The sequence below is a fragment of the Aspergillus brunneoviolaceus genome (assembly GCF_003184695.1).
Source record: "Aspergillus brunneoviolaceus CBS 621.78 unplaced genomic scaffold BO95scaffold_52, whole genome shotgun sequence".
In the NCBI taxonomy this organism is placed as follows: domain Eukaryota; kingdom Fungi; phylum Ascomycota; class Eurotiomycetes; order Eurotiales; family Aspergillaceae; genus Aspergillus; species Aspergillus brunneoviolaceus.
In genome coordinates this window covers 111,575-136,625 of record NW_020290782.1, presented here as the reverse complement: position 1 = coordinate 136,625, position 25,051 = coordinate 111,575, and the positions used below count along the sequence as shown (strand labels likewise).

General features: G+C 53.9%; 10 protein-coding genes and 1 non-coding gene across 11 annotated transcripts; 5 read left to right on the top strand and 6 right to left on the bottom strand.

Moving 5' to 3' along the window:
* Positions 1-791: 791 nt before the first annotated feature.
* On the bottom strand, positions 792-2,388 carry BO95DRAFT_483869 (DUF3500 domain-containing protein). Its single transcript, XM_025590315.1, has 2 exons — positions 2,007-2,388; positions 792-1,939 (listed from the first exon to the last, which is right to left on the bottom strand). Exons 1-2 carry the CDS (start codon positions 2,221-2,223, stop codon positions 849-851), a joined length of 1,308 nt encoding a protein of 435 aa, XP_025440125.1. The 5' UTR covers positions 2,224-2,388; the 3' UTR covers positions 792-848.
* A 401-nt stretch (positions 2,389-2,789) lies between these two features.
* Positions 2,790-5,412, bottom strand: BO95DRAFT_393928 (putative C6 finger domain protein). The gene is made up of 7 exons (XM_025583680.1): positions 5,235-5,412; positions 5,040-5,152; positions 4,117-4,983; positions 3,972-4,058; positions 3,621-3,916; positions 3,137-3,560; positions 2,790-3,072 (listed from the first exon to the last, which is right to left on the bottom strand). The coding sequence occupies exons 1-7, from the start codon at positions 5,376-5,378 to the stop codon at positions 2,895-2,897; spliced, it is 2,109 nt and encodes a 702-aa protein (XP_025440124.1). The 5' UTR covers positions 5,379-5,412; the 3' UTR covers positions 2,790-2,894.
* A 302-nt stretch (positions 5,413-5,714) lies between these two features.
* On the top strand, positions 5,715-7,630 carry BO95DRAFT_444985 (fumarylacetoacetate hydrolase family protein). The gene is made up of 3 exons (XM_025587028.1): positions 5,715-6,518; positions 6,578-6,913; positions 7,031-7,630. Exons 1-3 carry the CDS (start codon positions 6,164-6,166, stop codon positions 7,576-7,578), a joined length of 1,239 nt encoding a protein of 412 aa, XP_025440123.1. The 5' UTR covers positions 5,715-6,163; the 3' UTR covers positions 7,579-7,630.
* A 321-nt stretch (positions 7,631-7,951) lies between these two features.
* On the bottom strand, positions 7,952-8,824 carry BO95DRAFT_326090 (RibD family protein; the record flags this gene model as incomplete). The annotated part of the gene is made up of 1 exon (XM_025581850.1): positions 7,952-8,824. A coding segment is annotated over one exon (873 nt), but the record flags the coding sequence as incomplete, so codon positions are not given.
* Positions 8,825-9,110: 286 nt separating this feature from the next.
* fhpA (flavohemoprotein) lies at positions 9,111-10,831 on the bottom strand. Its single transcript, XM_025581066.1, has one exon. It carries the CDS (start codon positions 10,614-10,616, stop codon positions 9,360-9,362), a length of 1,257 nt encoding a protein of 418 aa, XP_025440121.1. The 5' UTR covers positions 10,617-10,831; the 3' UTR covers positions 9,111-9,359.
* Positions 10,832-12,268: 1,437 nt separating this feature from the next.
* Positions 12,269-13,865, top strand: BO95DRAFT_475086 (N-acetylglucosamine-6-phosphate deacetylase; the record flags this gene model as incomplete). Its single annotated transcript, XM_025589830.1, has 2 exons — positions 12,269-12,640; positions 12,708-13,865. The coding sequence occupies 2 exons, from the start codon at positions 12,269-12,271 to the stop codon at positions 13,632-13,634; spliced, it is 1,299 nt and encodes a 432-aa protein (XP_025440120.1). The 3' UTR covers positions 13,635-13,865.
* Positions 13,866-13,970: 105 nt separating this feature from the next.
* Positions 13,971-15,719, top strand: BO95DRAFT_393914 (uncharacterized protein). Its single transcript, XM_025583679.1, has 2 exons — positions 13,971-14,714; positions 14,786-15,719. Exons 1-2 carry the CDS (start codon positions 14,240-14,242, stop codon positions 15,631-15,633), a joined length of 1,323 nt encoding a protein of 440 aa, XP_025440119.1. The 5' UTR covers positions 13,971-14,239; the 3' UTR covers positions 15,634-15,719.
* A 255-nt stretch (positions 15,720-15,974) lies between these two features.
* BO95DRAFT_454890 (nuclear transport factor 2 family protein) lies at positions 15,975-16,487 on the bottom strand (the record flags this gene model as incomplete). The annotated part of the gene is made up of 1 exon (XM_025588287.1): positions 15,975-16,487. One exon carries the CDS (start codon positions 16,485-16,487, stop codon positions 15,975-15,977), a length of 513 nt encoding a protein of 170 aa, XP_025440118.1.
* A 1,584-nt stretch (positions 16,488-18,071) lies between these two features.
* BO95DRAFT_444980 (uncharacterized protein) lies at positions 18,072-19,219 on the top strand. The gene is made up of 2 exons (XM_025587027.1): positions 18,072-18,291; positions 18,385-19,219. Exons 1-2 carry the CDS (start codon positions 18,133-18,135, stop codon positions 19,096-19,098), a joined length of 873 nt encoding a protein of 290 aa, XP_025440117.1. The 5' UTR covers positions 18,072-18,132; the 3' UTR covers positions 19,099-19,219.
* A 398-nt stretch (positions 19,220-19,617) lies between these two features.
* On the top strand, positions 19,618-19,691 carry BO95DRAFT_t219. Its single transcript has one exon. It is a non-coding gene; the product is annotated as a tRNA-Ile (tRNA).
* Positions 19,692-19,949: 258 nt separating this feature from the next.
* On the bottom strand, positions 19,950-22,087 carry BO95DRAFT_444978 (class I SAM-dependent methyltransferase). Its single transcript, XM_025587026.1, has 10 exons — positions 22,009-22,087; positions 21,887-21,921; positions 21,725-21,782; positions 21,547-21,594; positions 21,418-21,453; positions 21,186-21,304; positions 21,040-21,065; positions 20,908-20,938; positions 20,482-20,836; positions 19,950-20,340 (listed from the first exon to the last, which is right to left on the bottom strand). The coding sequence occupies exons 1-10, from the start codon at positions 22,063-22,065 to the stop codon at positions 20,107-20,109; spliced, it is 999 nt and encodes a 332-aa protein (XP_025440116.1). The 5' UTR covers positions 22,066-22,087; the 3' UTR covers positions 19,950-20,106.
* Positions 22,088-25,051: the final 2,964 nt, after the last annotated feature.

The window sequence follows — 25,051 nt, the reverse complement described above, 5'->3', positions numbered from 1 at the left end:
TCCTTACCGCTCACAGCAGTCCGTAAATGCCCATGCCGCTTGCTGAAGCTTTGGAGCAGCGAAAAGACAGCAGACATCCTACATCGCCTACCCCGCTATCAGGACAATGAACTCATTCTGTGGGAGATCACACCACAAGGTGCATTTGCTTTGTTCTGGAGCAGTGGCTGGTGCCATGTTGCATCTCCCGTGCATAATTGAGGCAGCTAGTAGCCAGCACGACGGAGTATATCTTGATTCATGGCTACGGAGGGGCTGCGTGCATCTTCCGCCGTATCAGAGCCTTTCATGAACCCCACCTTGGCCGGTAGATGGGATTTGGGTTCTTTGTACAACGCATTCCAATATTTTGGCGTCAAGAATGAGAATGGTTGGAGAGTTATCGATGCCGAGACGAGGCAAGGGGGAGAGAGCAGAGCGGCGGGGTAGTTGGAGGTTTTGATTGTTGTTGGCTTTCGGCGCCTGAGGCAGACAAGATGGCCAAGGTTCGGTGCTTCCGACTTCGGACGGGATCCAGCACTTGTTGTGGGGATGAAGAACTTCAAAGATCGTGGGAGCTGGGTATCCCGAGGCAAATACACTCATACTCTCCATCAGATCTTCTCCGATTGCAGGGAGTTGGCAATTGCAAGGATGAATCTCGATCGAGACCAGGAAATCCCGATCCATCGTGGGGTGTGGTGATGTTTGGGACCGGATGTTCCGACGTGACGTGGGCCTTGCACGCACACGTGCTGCCAAGGAGATTAGGACGGAACCCGACATTGAAAAGAATTTGTATATACGGCATTGATAACTATAGAGACACTATTCACATAACTTCATCATATTTACAAGGCTCGAGTTTTTCACAGAGCAGATTTTTCCCACACGATCTCCTTCCCATTCAACCCCTCAATTGCGGGGATCTGCGCACGCAAAGCATTGCCGTAGTCACCGGCGTTCGGCGTCCGCATCAGGGTGTGGATGTGGAACTTCTTGGGCTCCTCATTGTTGAGGAACACGCCGGAGTGGTGGTCGAACTCGACCAGGATGACCGGGCTCTGCAAGCGGTAGTAGAAAGGGTCCTCGTTGCCATAGGATCCAATCCAGCAGAAGTAGGTCTCGGACTCGAACTGGCGGATGTGGTCCAGCTTCAGCTGGCGGGCGCGGGCAGGCAGGTAGAGCAGGTACTGCTCGAAGATCCCGTACATGAACTTCTTCTGCTCTTCGTTGAATGTGCTGGCGGGAATACCCTCGTTGGGCACGACGCGGTTGTCCCGGTACGCACCGCAGACATGGCGCTGGTCGTCGCGGTTCCAGCGGCCGGGCGGCATCGCCGGATCGTGCATCTCGGCGTAGACACGCGCCTTCTGCTGGAGCTCGGGAGACAGGGACTGCATGAGACGCAGACCCAGTTCCTCCTCCACCTGCATGATGCGAGTGCCGGCGTACGGGCCGGAGTCGATCTCGTTGGGCTCGGCGCCCGTGAACCACGGGGAGGCGACGATCTGACCCTTGTAGAGGAAGATGTTCAGGCAGAGGTGGTGGCCGTAGAAGGACCAGCCCCACGGTCGGTCGGTCGAAGGACGACCGAAGAGGACAAAGTTGTAGGAGAATTCGTTCATGACCTTGACACCGTCGACCAGCTCGCCCAGGAAATGGTTGATGCGCATCGCCGCGATGGCCTTCTCGTAGCCTTCGGGAGATAGTGTGACCTTGAGGACGTTCAAGACGGCGTCGCGGAGCTTGCTGTCGATCTCATCAAGCCGGATTCCCTTGTTGCTGAGGAGGAATTCGGGGTTGGACCAGGTCCGCCATTCGGGGGAGTCGATGTGGTAGCACAGAGCTTTGCGCTGGTTTTCGTCGGCCAGGGACAGCACATTTTGAGTGGCTTCGACGATTGTATCAATCGGGATGCCTTCGTCTTGGAGCTTGAACAGGTCGGGGCGAACGGTGCCTAACGCAGTGATTAGCAAGCGAAATGGACCATTGCTTCCATCGGAAGTTCCATCGGAAGTGAATACCGTCGGTGGTTACACCCTTGAAGGGCTCTTGCAGCAGGTCCAGCCAGTGCATGTAGAGCGCGTGCAGCCATGGAGGCTGACGTTGCGTCTTGAACTCGTGTGCATATTCATGGGCATCCTGTGTGCGCATCACCTGGAAGCGCTTTAGACTAAGATCGGGCAAGTATTGACGGTATTCGCCCGTAGGCTTCTGCAATTCGGCCTCGGAGTGAGTCATTATGGCAGTGTTATGGCGGATGTGATGCGATGATGATGGGGGAAGGAAAGAGAGACAGGAGGGGGAGAGGAGGGTCGAGAGGAGAAGGAGGAAAAGTAATGGTATTTAGCTTGGGATGCGAGGCAGAGGTGAATGAATTTATTTATCCTTATCGGCTGGGGAAAGTTGTACCAGGTATGGGGTACGGATTCAGCTTTCCGCCACTTCGTTTCCTTTCCCCATACTAGCCCTCCCCACTTTTTCCCACAGAACCTCCCCACCATCCACCGTGGGCTCGGCCTAAATCTTAGCCGCCCACACCCAACACCCAGACATTCAGAAATGGCTTATTGGCAATACGCAGTTCTCTAGTATCTGACCCGACGGAACCAACAGTTGGGAGTTGCCTAATGGTTGTTCGCCTTCCAAGCCACCGCCTGGCAAATCTTTAACCCCCCCGTGGGGTCGGACATCCTTCGACCCCGTCATTCGGCATTAAATCGGCCTAGCGTTGCTTCGCAGCTTCAGCAGATCATACATCATTTGCTCGATTTCACATGGAACTACGAGTATTCAAAGAATGGATCCAACCGTTGGTGTAATACGGCACTCTGGCAACGACGCCAACAATCTCGTCAGTCATGGCCCGAGGTCACATCGCCCACATAACACAATTCATAAGATACATTAATCTACAACAACCGCAGGAGTTCCAGGTCCTTGGCTACAGCCGGACTATGAGGTGCGCAGCTCTCCAGGAACCGCAGCATTTCTTGGTTCCATTGCTCCCAGCCCGGGGGTAAGGTATCTCGCACGCGGGCTTCTGGTGAGTGGGATATACAGTAAAAGAGGAGTATTTGGCCGAAAAATCTAGGAGATGGTCAGTCACCGCGGCATGGAAAGGGGCAGCAGATCTGATGCTTGCGAGACTCACTGAGAGCAAAAAGCGAATCGGATCGGAATGCAGCTCTTCATCCGGCGGAAGATGCCGCCAACAACAGGCCAGTTCATGGCGTTCAGCAGTCCGCTGCGGATTTGTTCGAGATCATGATCCGTTAATAAACTGGGTATATGGAGGGCTTTGTAGAGGTAGGGCCGGCCGATATGGAATTTGGCAATCATGTAGCGACCACGAAGCATAGCTTCGGAGACGGCAATCGCGGGAGAAAGGGCATGACGGGTCGGGTCGAACGGTAAGTGAGATTCGGTGGGTGGAGAATCGGCTGTATCGTGGTCTGTAGAAGGGTTGGGTGGATTATCGGAGAACTGCAGGGCAGCAGGTAGGTTGACCCGCCACTGATCTAGCTGGTGGTGCAACTCTGTATTGATGGCTGGACGGGGGAATGTCCCTGAGTCGGCTGTAAGAGAGCTAAGTCAGTCGTGACTCGACGACCGCAAAGAAGAAGCGATCGACTCACAGTAGAAATACAATGAGTTTCGGATACGGGTTAGTATTATACGGTGGGCGACCTGCGCAAGGAAATGGTATTGGAAAAACGAATCGTCTATCTCGTCCAAGGACAAGGTTCGAGATGTGCCGAAGCCAACGCTTTCGAAGCTGATAAACTTGGGAATTGGGACAAGCTCTTCAAGGCGTGCAAGACCGCTCGGTGGGACATGTAATTCTTGAATTAGGATTGTCTCATTCATGAGACAATTCCAGTATACTCTCGACTTCATGTCGCCCTCCCACTCGTCGAAGTGAACATCACGGCTAAGGACGTTAGTCACCTAATCACCATGAGTAGGATAACAGGATAATCACATACTTAGTGAGCATGGAAAGACAGCAGGTAGCAGCACGATGGATCATAGCCCAAGAGTCCAAGGGCCGCAGGATCTGACTGTAGTAGACACTGCAAACGCGCGTCAGAATCCGAGGATCAATCTTATAGACTTGAGGAGTGATCGTACAATGAAAGTAGATAGAATTGGCAGCTTTGCAGATCATTGCCACACATCAAGAAGCCCATACGTTGGCGAGCCTCGTTGAAGAAGCGTAAGCCAGGAGGTTCTTCATAGACGACTCCCATCCACTCGGGCGGCTCAAACCGACTGGTCCTGCTCCCTGGTAAAGGATAATTTCCCTCTTGATAAGCGTGGATTGCAATACAGCCTAGGGCCATGATGTTCAGGGCGAGACAGCTTTCGATCGTATATCCGAAATTGCTTTCGATCGCCGTCCCCAGTGTCGAAGCGAAGTAAAAGTTCTTATCAATGATAGGCGTGTAGAGGTTAAACGTGGTGAAAAATGCGTCTGAAAGCCCCTTGATCATGGCCAATGGAAGTGTCTCCAGCCAGTTGTTTCCAGCGTGCGGAGGAAAGGGGCAAATGTACATCGGCAGCATAAGCCTTTTCATTTCGATGTCAATCACGTAGTTCTTTCCGAGCTTCTCATAGGCCTCGAGAAGTCGATTTGGAAGGATGTTTTGAGCTCCAAGCCAAGAGATCACCCCATGCTGGCTGAACGAGATTGAAACGAGGCCAGTCGAATCCACTGGGCCTGAGGGGAGATAGCTTTGGCTATCATGTTCTAGATCGTTATTGAGTTCCACTGTTCTCGGTGTGAGGCCTTGCAATTGAGACCTCTCTGAGCCCACCGACTCTTTGGAGTTGAGATTACGCCGTGTTAGAGGTGAGACGCCTGGCGACGTATCCAATGCATGAATCATTTCATTTCGAAGAGAATTAATGTCACCGGATATGGTAGTGGGGACACTTTCAAGTTTTGTCTCGAGTCGATGGAGAGTGCTCATAATCAGACCCAAAGAATGATCCCGCCTAGGATGAGTTAGTCTGACAAGTCTATCATTAGTATGTGCTTGGTTGCCCCTTACTTGGAAGTCTTGCGCTCATTATAGACACATTCCAAGCCCAGCGATTTGCATAGTCCACATTTTGGCCGTGATTCATCACATCTGGTCTTTTTCAATCTGCAATTCTCACAAGCCTAAGGCTAGATGTTATTCCAATTGATTTTACACCAGAGTTCCTGAAGGTTGTGGTAGAGCGATGCGGAAAGAGTAACCTACCACTGTGGCTATGAAATTCCGGGGTTTCTTCGCCGAGCCCGAGGCCCTGCTGTGCTCCGGGCTGTCATGAGAGAGGTGATCGGGAAGCTCTGGAGTCTGAGAGTCACTGTGGGATAATGACCCTGAGTAGGGACGTTTGTTCATGGTACTGAATCAAGAACAGTTTGGGAATCACGACATCGTTGCTTGAGTGCACTAAATGGTTCTGCGATCCGGATAAGTCGATAGATAGGCGGCTTCATGTGACTCGAAAATGCTCGGTCTGAAACACGTGACAAAATTAAAGGGACGAACATGTTTGCGCTGTTTGCTGCTTGCAGCTGCGATAAGCGGGCCTACCGGCACGTGCACTCGACGGATCGTGCGCTCGCACCGGAGTTTGCGGAGCTAAGCATGGACTGTGCATTTACCCCACGGCACTTCGACCTTGGCATCCTGAGTTACTCCGCACTTTTCAAGCTGCTTACGAAAGTCCTGCCACTGGATATGATGCATTGGTCGTCCCGAGGAACTTGTGGGCAATCTTTATGTATCAAAAGCGATACCTGTCTCATCGGCGAGCGGAGCCAATTCTCACATTTTGTCTGTGGCTCAATAGAGCCAGGAGCACTACAAGCCTTCCCGACAGGTTCTTGAATAATCATGTTGCAGAGATGAGATGGCCAACAAGTCGAAGCATTTGAGCATCACTTGCTCAGAACTGATGTTTCTTCCAGCGAGCATGACAGCTCCTATTGGGTCCCAGTTCTCTTGCAGGACAGGGATCAAGGGCTACAGACAGTGTCGTCGGCAGCGCAATGTGGAGAGCATGTTCGGGATGTGGACATAAACGGCAGAACTCAGGAATAGCTTCTGATTCCATTGATATATCATGTTCAGATGCTCGGAAACTCGATATGATACTAAATGACATTGCAGTTGATATCAAAATGGCCCCCTCCAGTTACAGCGATCATTTTTCGATCAAGAACCTTCCATATGGCGTCGCCTCGTCTCCCGCGCGAGCTGACCCGCAATGCGTGACTCGGCTCAACAACACCGTAATCTTCCTAGATGACCTCCAGAGAAACGCAGTGTTCAACTCGGTCACCGAGCTCCCTTCTGGAATCTTCAAATCGTCCACCTTGAATGACTTTGCTGCCCTCCCCAAGCCAATCCACACGCAAGTGCGTCACGCCCTGCAACTGGTACTACAGAATGGAGTGGAAGAACTCCCCACAGGAAGCACTGCAGACATCAGCAAGGTCCAATTGCATCTCCCTGTCACAGTCCCAGCTTATACCGGTAATTAGCCTCACTCTAAAGTACCCTTCATAAACAAAAGCTAACGACAACCTCCGCAGACTTCTGCAGCAGCAAGGCCCACAATATCAATGCCGGACGAGCGATCCTCGGCCACGAGAGCCTGCCGCCGTGTTTCTACCATATCCCCATTGCCTACAACGGCCGTGCCAGCACGATCTCCGTTTCTGGGACCCCAGTGCACCGGCCCCGGGGCCACTTCGTCGACAGAACCGTAACGACCCACAAAGAAGTCATCTACGCGCCAACACGCGCCTTGGATTATGAACTCGAACTGGGCATTGTAATCGGTGCTCCGCTGCCGTTGGGCCAGAGGCTTACCGCCAAGGATGCTGAGGCACACATCTTCGGGCTTGTGCTCTTGAATGACTGGAGTGGTACGTTAACTATGCAATCTATGAAGCCATTGAAGATTGATTTCCTTTCCATGGAATTTAACCTTCCATCTGGTTTGAATTCCAGGCAGAGAGTACTTGGCTGAACAAGCGCTACAGCACGCGACATCCAGGGCTTCGAAATGATCCCCCTCGGCCCACTGAACGGGAAGAACTTTGCCTCGACCATCTCCCCATGGATCGTCACACTAGAGGCGCTGGAAGCGTTCCGCACCGACGGCCCAGAGCCGCAGAGCGCATCCATCCCGCCGTACCTGCAGGACCCAGGCGCCTATAATTATGACATCCAGCTGAAGGTCGAGTTGGAGACTGCTTCTGGGGCAAGGACGGTGCTGGGAGAGACCAATGCGAAGGAGCTGTACTGGAGTCTCGGGCAGATGTGCGCGCATCTGACGAGCACGGGGTGTAATCTGCATACCGGGGAGATTCTGGGCACTGGGACGGTCAGTGGGGCCGCTGAGGGGTCCTATGGCTGTCTGCTGGAGGTGACCAAGGGAGGCAAGGCGAAGGCCAAGTTGACCGACGATAGTGAGCGGACATACCTGGTCGATGGGGATGTGGTGACGATGACGGCCGTGGCGGGCGAAGGAGTTGGATTTGGCGAGTGCACGGGGCAGATTCTCCCTGCCAAGGAAGTTCAGGCTTAGATTAGTGCTATTGTACAGAAAGCCAACTAGATGATCCTCGTCACAGACATTAGATCCACCACGAAGAGATGCATGCGACGCAAGCACATCATACCCTTATAACACAAGTATCTGGGGAGAACGTCCGAACCCCCTTTCTTTCAACTCTCCAATAATCTCAATTCTCAGTCCTAGCAGTAATGTAACTATCTGGGGGAGAAACCCCAGACCCCCCTTTCTTTCAACTCCCCAATAACCTCAACTCGAATCCAATAGTATAGTATAACTATCTGGGGAGAACCCCCAGATCCCCCTTTCTTTTCAGCTCCCCAGTACCCTCAACCCCAATTCCAACGACATAGCACAACCACCATCTACCTTAGGTATCCACCTTAATCCTCCCACAAAGCACCACATCCTCCCCAAAAGGATACCACTTGACCCCCGTCAACCGCGACGCCGGCACAGCCACCCCACCGTCCCCCACCCTCCTTGGCGGACTCACCACCACCCCGCCCCTCCCCAACCACGTCGGCGCAATCGTCACAATCACCGAGCTGACCAGACCCTGGTACCTCGGCTCCAGCAACGAATTAATCACCGCCGCCCCGCCCTCGATCATAACACTGCGCACCCCTTCCTCCCGCCGCAGATACTCCAGCACCTGCCTCCAATCGAACTCCCTCCTACCCTTTCTTACCCCCTCCCCCTCCTCCTCATCCCCCCCAAAATCCTTTGTTGTAACCCCCCAAGGAAGCGAAATAAACCTCCCCCCAACCCCCTCCAACACCCCTCGCTGCTCCGCCTCCACCTCCGTCCCCTCCGCGATCAGCACCCACGGCGCCCGCCCCCGTCCCCGCCGCACCATCTCCACGATCTTAGCCTGCGGGGTGATCCGCCAGCGCGCCGAGGGGTCCACGATGATGGGCCGCGGCTGGCCGTCCAGCCCGTCGGCGCCGTACCCGCCCCCGCCGGCGAGCCGGCAGTTCAGGCCCGGGTCGTCGGCGACCGCCGTGCCCACTCCCACCAGGATGGCGTCGTGGCGCGAGCGCAGGTAGTGCGTCATCGCCTTGGATTGCAGGCCCGAGAGCACGGTGCGCGTGCCCGGCGACAGGGCGAGGGAGGAGTCGAGCGAGGTCGCGAAGGTGAGGGTTGTGAATGGGAGGGTCGCGGGGGCATGGTCGGTGGTGGGTGAGGTTTGCCTGGGAGGGGGGAGGTGTGGTTCGAGGAATGCGCGGTCGGAGGCGGGGAAGGTTAGGGCGTCGCGTGGGGGGTCGGTCATGGTGTAGTGAAATGTCTGTTTGGGTGGCGATGTTGGGGTTGGAAGATTGGGATGTTGAGAGATGTGGGGTTGGTGTGTTTGTTGGTGAATATCTTTGAGGTATGAGGGAGTGTTTATGCTGGATGGGTTTGCGGGGAAAGGGAGCGATAAAAAATGTGTGGAGCCTCAGGCCATAAACGAGGCACCAACTGTTGGTGCTGTCGTTACCCCACTATGGGCGGGAGATAATCAGTGATTTTACCCCTCACCGGTAGCTGTTCGAGGGGGCGCTTTCTTGGCGAACACCTCGAAGTTTGTCAGAGCCTGCATCTATTCATAGAGCCTAGTCTAACAATTCATATGGAGACAGACCATCTCGAGAGCTCGAAGTCTAAAAGTCGGAAGTTTGATTATTGCATCTAAAATCATGAGAGGAGTATCTAGGCTAATAATGCTATCTAAGAAATGAAAACAAATGCGATCGTGATCCGTGAAGATACAAAGAATCTAGTTGACAACCACAATATGCACAAGCACTTGCTTAGGCGGGAATACCACCGGTACCGAACAGCTCCATCTTGATGCGATCATCAGCAACGCCCGCGGCGGTCAGCTTCTGCTTCACGTCCAGCATGAACGCAGTCGGACCGCAGATGTAGTACTTGGTGGTCGCATCTTCCAGGTAGAGGTCCTTCTGCTTGTCCAGCTGGTTCACGTCCAGGCGTCCCGCGACATCATAGTCCTCGCCCTGCTTTTCCTCGGCGCCGGGGTGGCTGGTGAAGAAGATAGCGTGCAGGTTGGGCACCTTGGCAGCCAACTCCTTGATCTGCGGGCGGAAGGCGCGGGCCGCAGAGGTGCGAGCGCCGTGCGCGTAGGTGATCTTGCGCTGGGTCTGGGCCTCGGGGCCATCGAGGATGGTATTGAGGATGGAGGTGAGCGGGGTCAGACCGACACCGGCGGCGAGGAGGACAATCGGGCTGCTGCTCTGCTTCTCCTCGTCGGAGAGGAAGAAATCACCGAAGGGGTGAGAGACGCGGACGATGTCGCCCTCCTTCTTGAGATCGTGCAAGATGTTGGAGACATAGCCGGGGTGGCGCTTGGCCGAGGGCTCGGTGGGCTCGAGGCCGGCCTCCCTCTTGACGCTGATGCGGTAGTATTCCGGCACAGGCTTGTCGCTGAGTGAATACTGGCGGCTCTGGGGGTAGTTGAGCTCCGAAACGAAAACCTCCACGGAGATGTATTGTCCGGGGCGGAAGGACGGCAGAGGCTTGCCATCCACGGGCTCCAGGTAGAACGAAGTGATCTCAGACGACTCGGGCACCTTCTTGGCAATGCGGAAATCGCGGAAATCAGTCCAGCCGTCCGCCTCTTTGTAGAGGTCGGCTTCGCGGTTGATCATGATGTCGGCCAACTGCCAGTAGGCGGCACCCCAGGCGTCGTGGATCTCGGGCGTCAGGGCGTCCCCGAGGACTTCGCCCATGGCCTCGAGGAGGTACTTGCCGACAATCTTGTAATGCTCGGGCCGGATATAGAGGGAGGCGTGCTTGTGGCAGATCAATTCGACCGCGGGGCTCAAAGCACCCAGGTTGTCGATGTTGGAGGCATAGGCGAAGAGGGCGCCAGCGAGAGCGACAGGCTGGTGGCCATTGACTTGATTGGCAGTGTTGAAAACGGTGTTGAGCTCGGGGTGCGCAGCGAGCATATTCTTGTAGAACACGGTCGTGATGGTCTTGCCATGAATCTGCAAGACAGGCACAGTGGCCTTGATGATGGCAATTTGCTCTTGCGTGAGACCCATGATGTAAATGGTATCAATATGTCAAGGATGTTCTGATTGATGCAATGTCAATGTTGGACTGTATGTCTGGGAGAATGCAAGGGAGAGAATAATCTCATCCGAGAGCCCATGGGTGTATTTATATGCTAATGGGCAACCAATTGGCCCAGGAGGTCAACACAAGTGGATATGCATGATGTGGCGGACGAACTTTTTTCATGCGGTTTTTTGGATCGGGCGGAAGAAAACTGACATCTCCGCGGAGAAGCTGGGGAAGAACTGAGTTGGTACAATTGGTACCTCGCCAACCAGCCCAGATCGAATCAGGTTCCTGACAATGTTAAGCCGAACGGTCCATTCTCGGTCCTGGTGTCTATGGAATGAATTGAATCGCTGGATTGGCGCTTGAATGCGTGGCTTGCAGTCTATAGTTGGGGTACATCATAAAAACTAAGACATTTGCTGCAATGGCCGTTCGTAATGACTCTCCGTCCTGAGACCATATTCCACGCTGGGATGTATACAGAGATAAAACACGAACTCACAGGCGAGGATATGGGACGACCAGCCAACAGTCACGAGGCAATAAATTATTATACGAAGGGCATCAGCCCATGTCCGACCGGGAATTTTAGGGGATCCTGGCGGAAGCCGAGTCTCGGCCGTTGTATGATTAGAGTATGGTTTGCCGCAGTCCAGGAACCATGGGTTCAAATTAGCATGGCGCGGGTGTTTTGAGTCAGTGGGACAGACTTGAGAAAACTTCACTCGCGAGGCCATAACTAAGGTAATACTATGTGCTAACGGTAGGTTCTAGAGCCAGCAAGAAAATCTAGAGACGGAAGAACGGCTCCTGCGGGAATTGCGGAACACGCGGCCATCCTTTCAGAGACTTCCCGACCGTGCTGACTAAATGTGCACGCATTAGTCAGAAACAGCATCAAATTGCATAGTACTTCAAGGCACATGAGAACTGAATTAATGATTGTCTCACGTGATACTATGCCTCGCCTGCCTGAAGTGACGGTGACATTAGCCTACCGAGGCTAACCGGATGCGGAATTCCCCGCTGGCTGGCCGGCTGGCACTGTAACATCATCCATCATACAGTGACCTCATGTTCAATGTCGGCATGCAGCCATCTTAGTCAGGATACTCGATGATGCTGCTGATACTGACGCTGAAACGCCGATGATGCTGAAGGAATGCTTCACTGCATCTCGCAGGGCTGTTGAGAAGCCGGTCATCAAGACATCAGCTGCCCTGGCGCTGGATTGCTCTCTCCACTTGAACCTTTCGGTGCATAGCCAGAGTCATATTCGTGGCAACACTCCTCACTATGACTCGGTATCAGTAAAAGAAAGATAACTCTAATTTTCCGATGTCACCTTTCGTTCTACTACGTGACGTTTCGGGTGTTCCTTTCCGGTTCCATGCCCCTCCCATGCTTTCTCCAAAGGCATTGTCTGCTGGATGTCACCGTCCTGCTCGAGTTTCCTTTTCCTGGGTTGCCTCGCTCGCCTGTGACTCTGCAACTATTTACCATGCACGTCGTCCTGCTCGTCGCTGTCGCCTTTTCTCTCAAACCTCACCGCAAGACCTGAGTCTGCTCACTTCCGGCTGCCTGACCAGTACTGATTCAAGCTTTGAACACGTCCCATCTCATTATCAATATGCCGGGGAAGACCGCACCGCCGCGCCGGATCACCAAGTTCACAAATTGCCGGATTGTGAAAGGTAGCGAGCTAGTCAAGGAAGACCTCTGGATTGACTCATTGTCCGGGAAGATTCTCAAAGATCAGGAAGCATTCTACGACTTTCATCTCTCCCCGGATGAGGTCATTGATCTCGGCGGGCGCATCGTCGCCCCGGGACTTATTGATGTGCAGCTGAACGGTGCCCAGGGCTTTGACTTCTCTGTACCCCAAGCTACCACCGAGGAATATGACAGGGGTCTGCGCATGGTCAACAAGGGCCTTGCCCGGATGGGTGTTACCTCATATCTCCCTACCGTTGTGAGCTCCACGCCAGAGGTTTACTGGAAAGTATGTCTACGCAAAGCACTCCCTGGCTTGAAGATATTGGGACTGACCAGTCCACTTCTTGCTATAGGTTCTACCCTCGTTAGGCCCCACAGGAAGCGAAGCTCAGCCTCAAGATGGCGCCGAGTCACTGGGCGCTCACGTGGAAGGGCCGTTCATCAGCCCCGGCCGCAACGGCATACACAAATCCGAAGTGCTTCGCGCAGCCCACAGCCTAGAAGACATAGTGGAATGCTACGGCTTGAATAATTTGACCGGGTCATCTCAGACGGTCCGAATGATCACTGCGGCGCCTGAAGTCGGCAACATGCTGAACCAAATCCCATCTCTTACCTCGAAAAACATCATCTATTCGATCGGCCACTCAGACGCAACTTACGAGCAAGCTCTCGCCGCTACCCAAAGCGGCGCTACCATGATCACCCACCTGTTCAATGCCATGCGCCCGTTCTATCATCGCAACCCCGGGGTCTTCGGCCTGTTCGGTCAGACCGATCGCCCGCGTCCCTTCTATGGTGTCATCGCTGACGGCATCCACTTGCACCCGACTTCCATCCGCATCGCTTACAACGCTCATCCGACCGGACTGGTCCTTGTGACGGACGCCATGAGGCTGTGTGGGCTCCCTGACGGAGTCTACGACTGGACCAACGGGGACCGCATCGTGAAGACCGGCGCGCGGCTGACCCTGGAAGGTTCGGACAAGATTGCCGGAAGTTCCGCGACCTTGATCGAGTGTGTCAACAATTTCCGTCGGTGGTCAGGAGCCTCGACGGCGGATGCCTTGAACGCCGCCACGGCCACCCCGGCGCGTCTTCTGGGCTTGGAGGGAGTCAAGGGCTCACTGAGCAAAGGCGCGGATGCCGATCTGATCGTCTTGGATGATGAAGAAGATCCCTTCTCCGGCCCGACCTTGACTATTCGTCAGGTGTGGAAGCGGGGTGTGAAGGTATTCGACACTGAACATGATGCTGGGGTTGTTCCTTCGAAGGCCTAAGGTCTTCCTATTAAAGCTTTCTCTTTATCTAGTTCTGCTTCGTTGAGCGTCGGAATTGGCAGTCAAACCATCACATCAGGTGACTAGAGCGCTGGACTGTGGGAAGTGACGGTATACTTGCTTCTTGATATACATTTGCTTCTAAGACGGGGGTAATGGCGCATCGTGTTTTACAGCATAGCCAAGTAGATATTGAATGAAAGAATAGAGGTATTCTATTTTCGCTCTAGGCCTTGCCATCTGAAGTATGATTTTCAGGTGTAGCTCTGTAATAGATTCTGATTGGATGTTTATCTTCTCCGGTGGAAATATGTTGCCTGAGGCAGCGAGGCAGCTCGGATGAATTGGAGCTGTCTTGCGACCTCCACAATCAAGTCAATAAAAGCCCCTCCAACAGTATGCTACATCATACAGGGTTAGGATCTCGCCAGGGCTCGCAAGGCTGCGGTGGTCGACAACAACAAATAGCCAAACAAGAACTGGCCAGACCCGCCTAGCCCGCCGCCCCCAAACACCTAACCGTCACGTATATACTCCAGCAACGCCAATGTCAGACCGCTCCCTACCCCGTCTGCTTCTCGCATTTTCACAACCATCACGGCAAAATGCAGCTATTCCAACTACCCACGGAGATCTTACAGGTTATCATCAGCCAGATCGACTCCCGAGCTTCACTCGCTCGCTTGGCGCAGGTATGCCGATTTCTGGAGGCGTTAGTCGACCCAATTCTCTACCAATCCGTCTACCTACGCAACCACGACGGTGAGATATTCATTCGCGCACTCGAGCTCCGCCCAGCCCGAGCGCAGTACATCCGCGAGCTGCTGATCCACTACCACTATGTCAACGTTCCCGACCAGCAGGCATACTACCCGCTGTTGGTGGAGGGTCTGGTGCCGACGATCCGCCGGCTGGTCAACCTCCGGCGGCTGACAGTCAAAGGGCTTCTCTACGATGCGCCGCGGGACTACGACGACCCGGACTTGGGCAATGTAGAGAGATTCGACGCTTACGCAGTGGAGTGGTTCCGGCTGTTCGAGCATGCCGGTGGCGCGGATGTCCTGCCTTCCTTGGAGTCATGTTGGTCGGCCCCATTCCCCCTCTTCTTATTACCCTAAATATATCACATGATGCTGATTTCCTCGTTAAAGGCCAAATGATCATGGACGATGTTCCCTACGTCCCAGAGATCCGCACGGAACTATGGAGCTTCGATACCCGGAGCGCCGTCATGGTCCACCCTCATCTACGGGACCTGACCCTGGTCGGAGCGCTCGTCGGGGGCCTGGATCCCGCCCTGCAGTACGAGCCGCGCTCCACACGACTGGAGAGTCTGACCCTGCTCTGCTGCGACGTATCCTCGGACGGATTGCGCGAGCTACTGCGTATCCCTGAGGCCTTGAAGCACCTCACCTGGAAAGGTGTCCCGGCGACAGCTCCCCCGGAGTTTTGGCCGGGAGACCGACAGAGCTATGTCGACGCTATCCGCACGCATGCAGACTCGCTGGTCAGTCTGGATCTGGACTTTTATGCGATTGGTGGACATCATCCGCCGTTGGATTTTCGGGATTTCCGCAGTCTGCGGCAGCTAACGATTGATCCGGGGGTGCTGAGAGGTGATACCACGGATGCGGATGGGAATGCGCGACACGCTACGACGGAGTGTCTGCTCCCTGGCAGTCTACAGGGGCTGGTCCTTCGGGGATATAGAGAGTACAGCGTGCCAGACCAAGAAACTCTGCCGCTCGTCTATCGCTGGGTGTCATCAGGGGCGCTGCCTAGTCTGCGAAGCGTCACGGTTCAATCGGCCAAGTTTTCTCGGAGCGAGATCTTGCATCGTGCCCTCAATGCGAAGATGTGTTTCGATGATGCCTTTCGGTCGGTGGGCGTGCAGCTCGAGTACGAGAAAGTCCGGTCCAGCCTGGCAGAAGAGCAGTTTGGATTCGACTGCCATTGTTGCACGTACGCCTTGCGATGGAATAATGGGCTGGATTATTGAGGTAGTGCTGCACCAGAGGGACATGATGAATCTCCACTGCCGGATATCCACAGAAATATCACCGCAGTCCAGTTGTCAAGTGTAGCAGGTTATGCCTGGATGTGTAGCAATCGATAGGCACAATAGATCAGTCCTATCACTACAGGCCTACAAGAAGTCAACATGCCTTCTCAGGCTACAAGCCCAGCATTTATACTACCCAGTGTACTTTCCTCACTTCGATAACTAAGGTAGCACCTAGGTAGTATTCCCACGCACCCACCCCCATTCCTCCCCCCAACGCAACAAGAATTCCCCAGCCCACCACCTCTCTCCCTTCCAGCCTTCAAGGTTACTACCTACTAGTTCCCCGTCATAACCCCCCAATCCCCCTCCGTCCACACCAACCGCATCCTCCACCGCTTAATCCTCCACACCCCACCACCACTTCCTTGCCCATCCCCATCCACCCCCGCAAAGTCCCTCGCCACCTCAACCGAATACAGCGCCCCGCTCGTCAACCGGGTAGAGTCAGGCTGATTCCCCTGACCCGCCCGGAAATGCTGCGCCAACGCCGAGGCGGTCACGGTCGCGCTCGCGGTCGCGGTCCCACGATCCTCTGCCGGCAGGTTGATGCGCACATTGCTCAAGAAGTGGGTGGTGTCCAGCGGGGCGACGGGGTCCCAGCTGCCGGTCTTGATGGCCGCGCGGCCCTCCATCACGCGGCCGTCGAAGTCGAGGACGGCGTCCTCGAAGAAGGCGGACTCGAAGAGGGGGAGGTTGTTGTCGTCGTAGGAGAGGACGGCGCGGTAGAGCGGGTCTACGATCGCTTCGCGGAGGGGGAGGGCGGGGAGGGTGGTTGGGAAGAGGGACATGGTCGGTTTGTAGATTAGGAAATGAGTATTGAGTGGTTCTGTTTGACTCTATCTTGGGAGGAAGAAGTTCTTTGACCTTGGTTTTGGGCTGGGGAAAGGGGGGGAGGTTGGTACTGTAGCGCCTGGGATTGTGGGAGGGGGTAATATACTACTAACTAACCTAGTATACCAATCTTTCGTGTTTTCCTAACGGAGCCACCGACAGGGATTCAGACACCTAAACAGATCGGCCGTAAGTCACTAACAAGGCCGGAGACCGGAAGGGAGGACCGCGTCTCTTACTGGGTTGTTCGGTCGAGGGGGTAAAATCCGCGACTAATCTCCGTAGCCCTAACCGGTGGGGGGCGGGCTGTAGTGCCCATCAACGCGACTATGACATGCTGGGGAGATTCTCATCGTCGCTTGGAATGAGATGATTACGACGGAGTGATAGACTAGGAACAGAATCTATGTATTGTGTTTGAGAGGCGTAAGCCCTGCAGTGGCGCTGGGGAATTGCTTGTCTCTTCTTGGCTCTCTTCTCCCGTCCCGATCCCGACCCAGTGGTCTTCACAGCACGGCGCCCTCGGCTTCACTCATTCTCGGATCCTATCTACACGGTCTGAACGGGTGTGTGACGGTACACATCGTTCCGTGAAGCCAGCGGGGGAACCCTATTGAAGGCAGCCAGTATCTCAAGGAAGATGGGCCTCTTTTACATCAAGGCCATGGCAGCAGATAACGCCCTTTGGCTAGGCCATAGAAAAAGTCAATCGGCGCAAAGCGACGAATCGGCGCTTTGGCTTCAAAGAAAAAAGAGGGAGTCGCTGATCCCAACCATTCTGCAATATTTCACGGCGCTGAACCTGCCGCAACTGCACTTCTTCAATCCATCTCACATGGGCCGTCTACCCGGATTCGTATGCCACCACGCAATGTCTCGCCCACTACTGGTCACGGATGTATCGAACGGAGATATGGGTTGAGCTCGGGGACATCGAGAGCAAAATGATGACGGCCTGAGATGGGGCTCTGCATGAAGCAGTGGTGACTCTTCGCGAGAGCGATCCCACTCCGCTGTTGGCTCATGTCGTCTTTGTCCCGAATCATACCGTCGCTGACTCGGAGGCTTTCCTCGGACACTCTCTTGCAGCATCTGTCCGTCGCGGAGTACATATGTCCTATCATCGCCAATTCCCTCGACTGCACTCCGTCACTACTAGCTATTCCAGTTTGACCGGGAGACCCTCGAAAGCATTCCTCCTGTCGCGATGCACCGTGTCCTCCTCCGAGGCATCGAGACAACGCCTCAACTACGTCGCGTATGAGAAGAAGTTCTCTACTGCATCTAGATTAATCTATCTCTCTACATTAGCTATAGAACACCAGACTCACCAAGTCTTAGTCTAGTCACTTGCTTAATGAAATAAATTACTCCACATACGGAGCTCCATACTCAGTGTGCAGTCCTCAACTGGCGGAATAAGACAAGCCGGGACCCACACCACGGCGTCATCCGGCCCTCTCGGCGACCACATCTGGCAGCCGAGGTCCCTAGATAAGACTCGCGGCTCATCCCCAACCTCTAAAGCATCAATTCCACACCACAACGAGACACACACCCCCCTGACACAAAATTGACCGGCTCGCCCAAGCGGAGGAAAAAATGTCACGAATGTCCCCCGCGCTCAAAGCGCTCATCAACTCACCCGCCGCGCGACCCAACACCCTACCAGCGCCCCGCAACATCCAGTCGGTGTACGCGAAGATCCAACAAGAAGCCCAAGCCAAGGGCATCTCGCAACCCTCATGGCTGGCCCTATCGGTGCGTCTTGCCCCCTCTTCCAGCCCCCTCCCCCGTACCCCAGCGTACCCCAGCGTACCCCAGCGTACCCCAGACTAACACCCCGGAAAATAGACAGCAACAACAATGACGATGAACTCCCCGGACTCCCTAACCCTCCTCTACGAACTCGCCACCACCGCCCCCACAGAAACCTCAACCTCGCCCACAACCGAACCCCCTTCCCCCCTCGCAACCGCGGAACTCATGCGCGAAGTCGGCCTAAAATGCATCAGCTTCAACGGCATCCCGCGCACGATCAACTGCCTCAACGCCTTCCGCGCCAGCCTGCCGGAATCCATCACCGCCCAACTGTCCACGGCCCCGACCCGCGAACCCACCCCGGCCAACATCCCGGCCATTCGCGCCCGCGGCCGCGCCCTCTGGGACAGCATCTACCGGCCCTTCGAGCAGAAGCTCTACGAGAAGCTGGCCCGCGCGCACCCGGACCTGCCCGTGCACATCCTGAACATGAACTACGGGGCGTTGCTGGCGGATCCTCCGGGCAACGGAAGGGTCGGGCGGGTGCTCACCTCGCTGGTGGCCGTGGCGTGTCTGCGGGCGCAGACGGGCGTCGGGCCGCAGGTGACCTCGCATGTGTTCGGGTTGCGGAAGGCGGTGGAGGATGGGAGCTGGGCGGGCGATGTTGAGACGCAGGCGGGGGCGGAGTGGTTGGCGAGTGAGGCGGGGAATGTGTGGGTTCTGGAGAGTGTGGATGCGATTGTGGCCGCGATTGGGGGTGGAGAGGGGAGTTTTGCTCCTGCCGGGGGGAGGAGTGGGAAGTTGTGATTTTTCCTTTGGAGGTTGTATTGTACATTGGTTGTGGGTGGGTTGTTGGGGGTTAAGGTTATATATACTCTTCATGGCTGTGTGGGTATGGAGTTCCAACTAGATGGGATATATATCTGACTGGTTCGTTCAGTATCTCCGTCTTCTGCTTGCGTATACCGGAGTAGTACTAGCATGGCTATTACCATAAAACACAACAGGAGAACAAAAATTGAAAGTTGGTATGATGATCAGAAGGTGAACTTCCCTCTCCTCCGCAGCTCATCCAACCCATCTTTGCCTATGACGCAGCTCCCGAAGGCTCGGTCGGATACACCACTAGTGATTACCAAGACAAGTGGGTCATCCAACAAACCAGCCATCTGTCAATTGCCAATCCGGCAAGTCATTTACAATGACCAGCTCTCTCCAGTCCTGCTGGCCACGGTATTAGGTCCATTTCCACACAAGGCGTGCACACTCTCACTGCTGCTATACAAGCGGTGTCAGAGCTAAACACGAAACACACTATATCAACTGGGTCCCATAGCTCAGTTGGTTAGAGCGTAACGCTAATAACGTTAAAGTCGAGGGTTCGAGCCCCTCTGGGACCAGCTACTTTTTGCTTTTGAATTATATTTTTGCAGGTTGGCACTTGTCGCCTGGTTTTGATGCTGCACGGTTGAAGGCAGACTCCCGGCCAGCTCGTCGCGGAGGGGGGTGGGTATCTATGTCATCGTGACCACCCTTCAAGTCCCTACCAGCTGTGTACCGTACAGTAATTACCTCCCTGCGCGCTTCCATCTACCCCCCGACAATCATCTACGCCCACTTACCCCAAGCCCCAGCGCAACTACAGTAGTAACAGTATCGTAAAAATAGTAGTCATTCTCATTAATAGTAGCTCAACGCTAAATCATCATCACAGGCAGGGGGAGGAACACGACATCATCAACGTCATCAGCATCAACTTCATCATCACGAAGGCCACCACTTTACAAAAACCAGCACACCCAACCACACGAAATGTCATTCCGGCTTCTGCCCATACACGACATGGACCTTGGTGTAGAGGTGGATGCTGGGGTCGCGCAGCTCGTTCTTGATCCCGGCCACGAACACCTCGATCTCGGGCTGCTGCCAGCCCAGGACGCGCGTGAACAGCGCGTAGCAGTAAGGGCCCATGGCCTCCAGCATGTTTACCTGGTGGAATTTGCCCAGGTCCTTCATCTTGGGGTCCTTGGCCCAGGGGCCCTGGGGGAGCTGTCACCCGTCATATATCCAGTTAGCTTATCATATGCCCGCCGATCTGGAATTTGGCCTGCCCCAAACGGATGCGAGCAAGATGGCCAGTCCCCTAAGAGCTTTCCTACAGGTCCAGGGGACTCAGGGTCAGGGGCTAACCTTGTAAATCTCCTCCCGCACGTTCACGAACCCCGCCTTCTCCATCTTCTCCTTCCACCCGAGCACGCTCTGCAAGTCCTTGCCGTGCTTCCGCGCCGCGTCGTGCATGAACTTGATCCCCTCCAGCAGCGTCGTCGCCTTCTGGTGCGTCCCGTCGTCCGAGTACGTGTTGACCTCCATCGAGGCGATCTCGAAGTACCCGCGCGGCCGCAGGTTCTCGAACGCCTGCGCCATCAGCCGGTCGACGTCGCGGATGCAGCCCTCGAGCTCGCGGCCGTGGATGTAGTCGAACGGTCTGCTGTAGGACCAGGGCTGTTCGAAGTCGTCAACCTCGAAGCGGCAGTTGGGGGAGACCCTGGACTTGATGTTAACCCTGGGTGTTTGGATTTTGGTGGCTGGGGGGAGAGCTCAGGGACGAGTACTTACCATGATGGTTGAATAGGACTGAGGTCGTTGCCTGTATCCAGGAAAGAAAAAGCCCCAATAGGTCAGCCATATCGTTATACCCTAAGAAAAAAGCGCGCGATCACAGAAGACTAGGTGGGTAGCTGGATTTACCGATAACTTCTGATCCCGTATTCGCACTGCCGGAAGATGCACCGTATTAGCCACTTCGGTTTCCCAGATCGCCCTTCCTCCACTGCAGGTGCAGCCTAATTTCAAGTCTGTGGCTCTCTCCGCAGAATCGTAGGAGTCCGACTTACTCCGCAAAGTCTAGTGCCCAGATACCCGTGCCCGTGCCCAGATCCAGGACGCGAGCCGGGTTTTGAACAGGCGCCCGGTGCAATTCTCCCTTCAGGAGCATGCTATAGATGTGATGGCTCTGTATCCAGTGTCGTCTGATTAACATCCATCATTCGTTGTGCGGATCTCCGCCGCTTCCCTCGGTCTTCTCCGTTGGAGATGTGTGCGTATATGTGAGCGTGGTGTACTAACCAAATCGAGGCGATCTTGCTCTCGTTCGTCATTGGGCTGCAATATTGATCAGTATGGGAGTTCCGAGGTCCGAGGTTGAACTGCGTCGAGAGCGTTCAGGGCCCTCGCAGCGGAAGGAGTGTATCATACTAAAAAATATTCACCCTCATGGTAGGAATGATATCTGCGACCGTTCTGGGAAGGAAAAGGAGCCTAGTTAGCGAAAGGACGAGGAGATGAGGCGACGAGGAAACCTAGAAGTACCTCATAGCTGGGAAACGTATTAGCTCGGGCTGGAAATAACAATTCTTGTCTTTATTCAAAATACATACTTATAGTTCATAACACTCGATTCGAGACTGGAAGTATAGCTAGCATCGTCCAGCCTGTGGAAAATATTAGCATGGTTCTCGTCAAGGGTTGTAGTGGTAGAGATCCGGCGCGAACCAACGGAACGGCGGACGTCAATCTCGTGGGCTGGGAAACTTACGAGTCGGGATAAGTGGAGTCATTGTCATCGAAGTCCTGTCCCGCCAGCACCTGCGGGTTAGCTATCTAGTCGGGGCTTTTTGGGTGGGAGGGGGAAAGGTTAAATTTGGCAGAGTCACTGACATCCGGCTCAATGATACTGTCATCAATTTCATGTGGAGGGGCATTGTCGGCGCTCATGTTGAAGAAAAAAACAAAAAAAGGTGAGGTGCGAAATATGTGGCGATGGTGGTAGTGGTGGTAGTGGGTAAGGCGAGAATTAGAACAATTGGAGATCGGTTGATTGATAAATTGATGATTGAGCAATCGAGAGATTGAGCGATGGAGCGGTGGCCAGAAGTGAATTACCACCCCGGCTGAGTTCTTGGTAACTTATCGAATGGCCCCGCTAGTGCAAAGTGAAAATAATCCAGTGTCAAGGCAAAAGCAGCGACGTTGAAGAGAGAGGATGGATGGATGGATGTATGTAGTAAAATTCCAGAATAAAAAAGGGGCCCCGATGGAACTCTCCTAAATTAGTTAAGCATAAAATAGTACCTAATGGATGGTATGCTGGTTAGTGAAAAAGAGGGATGGACAGAGATGAAACAAAAAGAAAAAGAAAAAGAAAAAAGAAAAACAAACAAGAATGAAAATCGATTTTCGGAGTAGTAGGAACTCCGTTATTTAAGCCAGTTTCTGTTGAGAAGCAAGAGTAATGAAGATAGTAATCGGATAGGAGAAGGTCATAAGACACCAACAGAGAAGAAGATCCAAGAAGTAAGAAGCCACGCAATAATACGGAGTAGTAATAACAATAATATAATAAATAATAAGGGGAGGGGGTTATTTCATGGAAATCTCAACAGTCCAACAGTCGGATCGGGCTCAGCGGGCCAGTGATGAGATGCGACAAGAGACTGAGACTGGGCCGAGGAGGAAAGGAAGTTAGGAAAAAAGCCAGACATGCATGCAGCCAAACCTTGAAAGACTGAAGAAAAGGATACTCAGGCAGGGCCTGTTCCCGTCTGTCTGTCTTGGGGGTTCTGAGAGCTTTCATGCAGGATAACCGTTTGAACCCCAGTCAGTCGCCCACCGCAATCCTTCGTCGTTGGCTGGGCCTCGGAGGAGGCTTCGGACAGCTAGCTCGAGTACGGAGTACAGTAGCGCCCGACAAGCGGTTCCATACAGAGCTCTCTCACTGCTTCACGATGCAGTGGGGAAGGTGGTGGTGATGGTGGTGGTGATGGTGGTGATGGTGGTGGTGGCGGTCGCTTACAGGATGCGATAAATGTTGGTCCGTGCCGCACAGCTGCTACTAGAAGATAGATCGTTGTCTTTAGGTTAAGTTGGACGGAATCTGTCTGGAGGCTTGGACATGCAAAAGTGCAGGGGTGTTGACCAGTTCAGTGACTAACTATACTTGGTGCTCCGAAAAGTCGTCTTGGAGGTCTAGGTTCGAGCGACGGGAGAGTTGATGACAGCAAAGATATGCGGTCGGTCTTGGCCTATCGGCGATAGGCGGAAAGAGCTAGCTTTCTACCTAGTAACGTTATAACGTTAGTTAGGTGAAAGTTGCTGACTACTCCAACCATTGAACCGTATAAGTTAAGTTAATTCAACTGTCTTGCAAACTTCAACCTTGTTAAATACTGCTCGAAGGTGGTGTCAAAAGTACTCAGTATGAGAACAATATGGCCACCCTCCACAATTCAGCAAGAGAAACGATCGGAGATGGACACACCAATGCAAGCCGTATGCGAGCAAGCCCACGCAGCCAAGCCGAAGACCGAGGTTTTGAATGGGGCAAGTCCCCCGCTGATGATGCAGTGGAATTCAGAGGTGGACTCGAGACATGCCGACAGGAAAAGCCGTTCGTTACATGCAATTGGTTCAACAGCTCTAGGCGGTGTTACGTACTTTGCTTCTTCCCACGACTGCTTTTTCTTTTCACCTCCTGCTACTGCAGTCAGTCGAAATGCAAAGACTCGGGATCAATAGGGAAGTGGAAAGCAGCCCAGGCTTCAAAAGTCTAAAGTTCCCGCCATGTGTCACTCCTCTTGTCAGCATGCCGTGGAATCCAAAAGACCCATCCGTGTTTGTTCAGGACTCAGGAGTCCAATGTGCGGATCGGTGTGGATTGTGGAGAACAAACGTGACCCTCCTTCCACCTTTTTCACCTTTCGAGTCTCTCAAGAGTCAAGCCTGTAGTCTAAAGCATTTTCATGCGAACGGCCCGAATGCATTCATGCACAGTCTCGGCTCTGCTTTTGTCAGCCTATGACCTCGCATAACACATCAACCAAGATGACTTTGCCTGGATCAATTGGGTTCTGTTATCCGAAATTGCGCTCTGACGGTCACCATCGTCTAGCATGTCCAGAAAGGAAAGTTTCTTGGTCATGCTCATGGTGTGATGCCCTCTTCCTGTGCTCCAAAGTCAAAACAACAGACATCCGGACGGCCCCTGCCGGGCACCGGTAGTGGGTCTTCTTCCCCCCTCCCGTCAAGTACACGTTGTAGTCTACTCCGTACTGTATGTGTGTATCCTCCCCGCTAACCGTTCCTCGAGTTGTGCTCTCAAGCCCGGCAACGATTTTCCGTGAATTTCGACCACAACCAGCTATGCTATGCAAATTGCTAATCCCCGCATCGAAATCTATCAAGTGCCATGTAACCTCCTACTTCCACCCGTTTGTATGCGCTCGCCACTGATATGCAGTAACCCACCCCTTCGATGGTAGCCCTGAGTTCACGAGGTCCAAGCGGGTAGACCCAGCACTCGCAGGAGCCGGCATGGATCGATCAGAGCCATCTGGCAGGAGAAGCTGAGCAATGAGCAGGGCGGGACCTGCATGGGGCATCGCATCGTCGCTCTTGAATCGTAAGGAGTTGGGCTTTCGAACCGAAAAGCCACTCACAGACAGGACTGCACAGTACTTTTGAACAACCGACTTCTGTACAGGGTACCGTGTATGGACTTATCATCGACCCTCGCCTCATCCATCCCATCACTGCAGTTGCATCTATGTCTCAGGTGAATCGATCGATTTTCACCGCAAGAACCCATGATCATTGCTGAAGCATCCCAAAACACGTTTGCCATCCATCACCAGACCTCACCCAGTCCAGCACAGAGAATAATGCAAAACTGACCATTTTCCAAGCTTGGAAGGGCCAGAAGAGC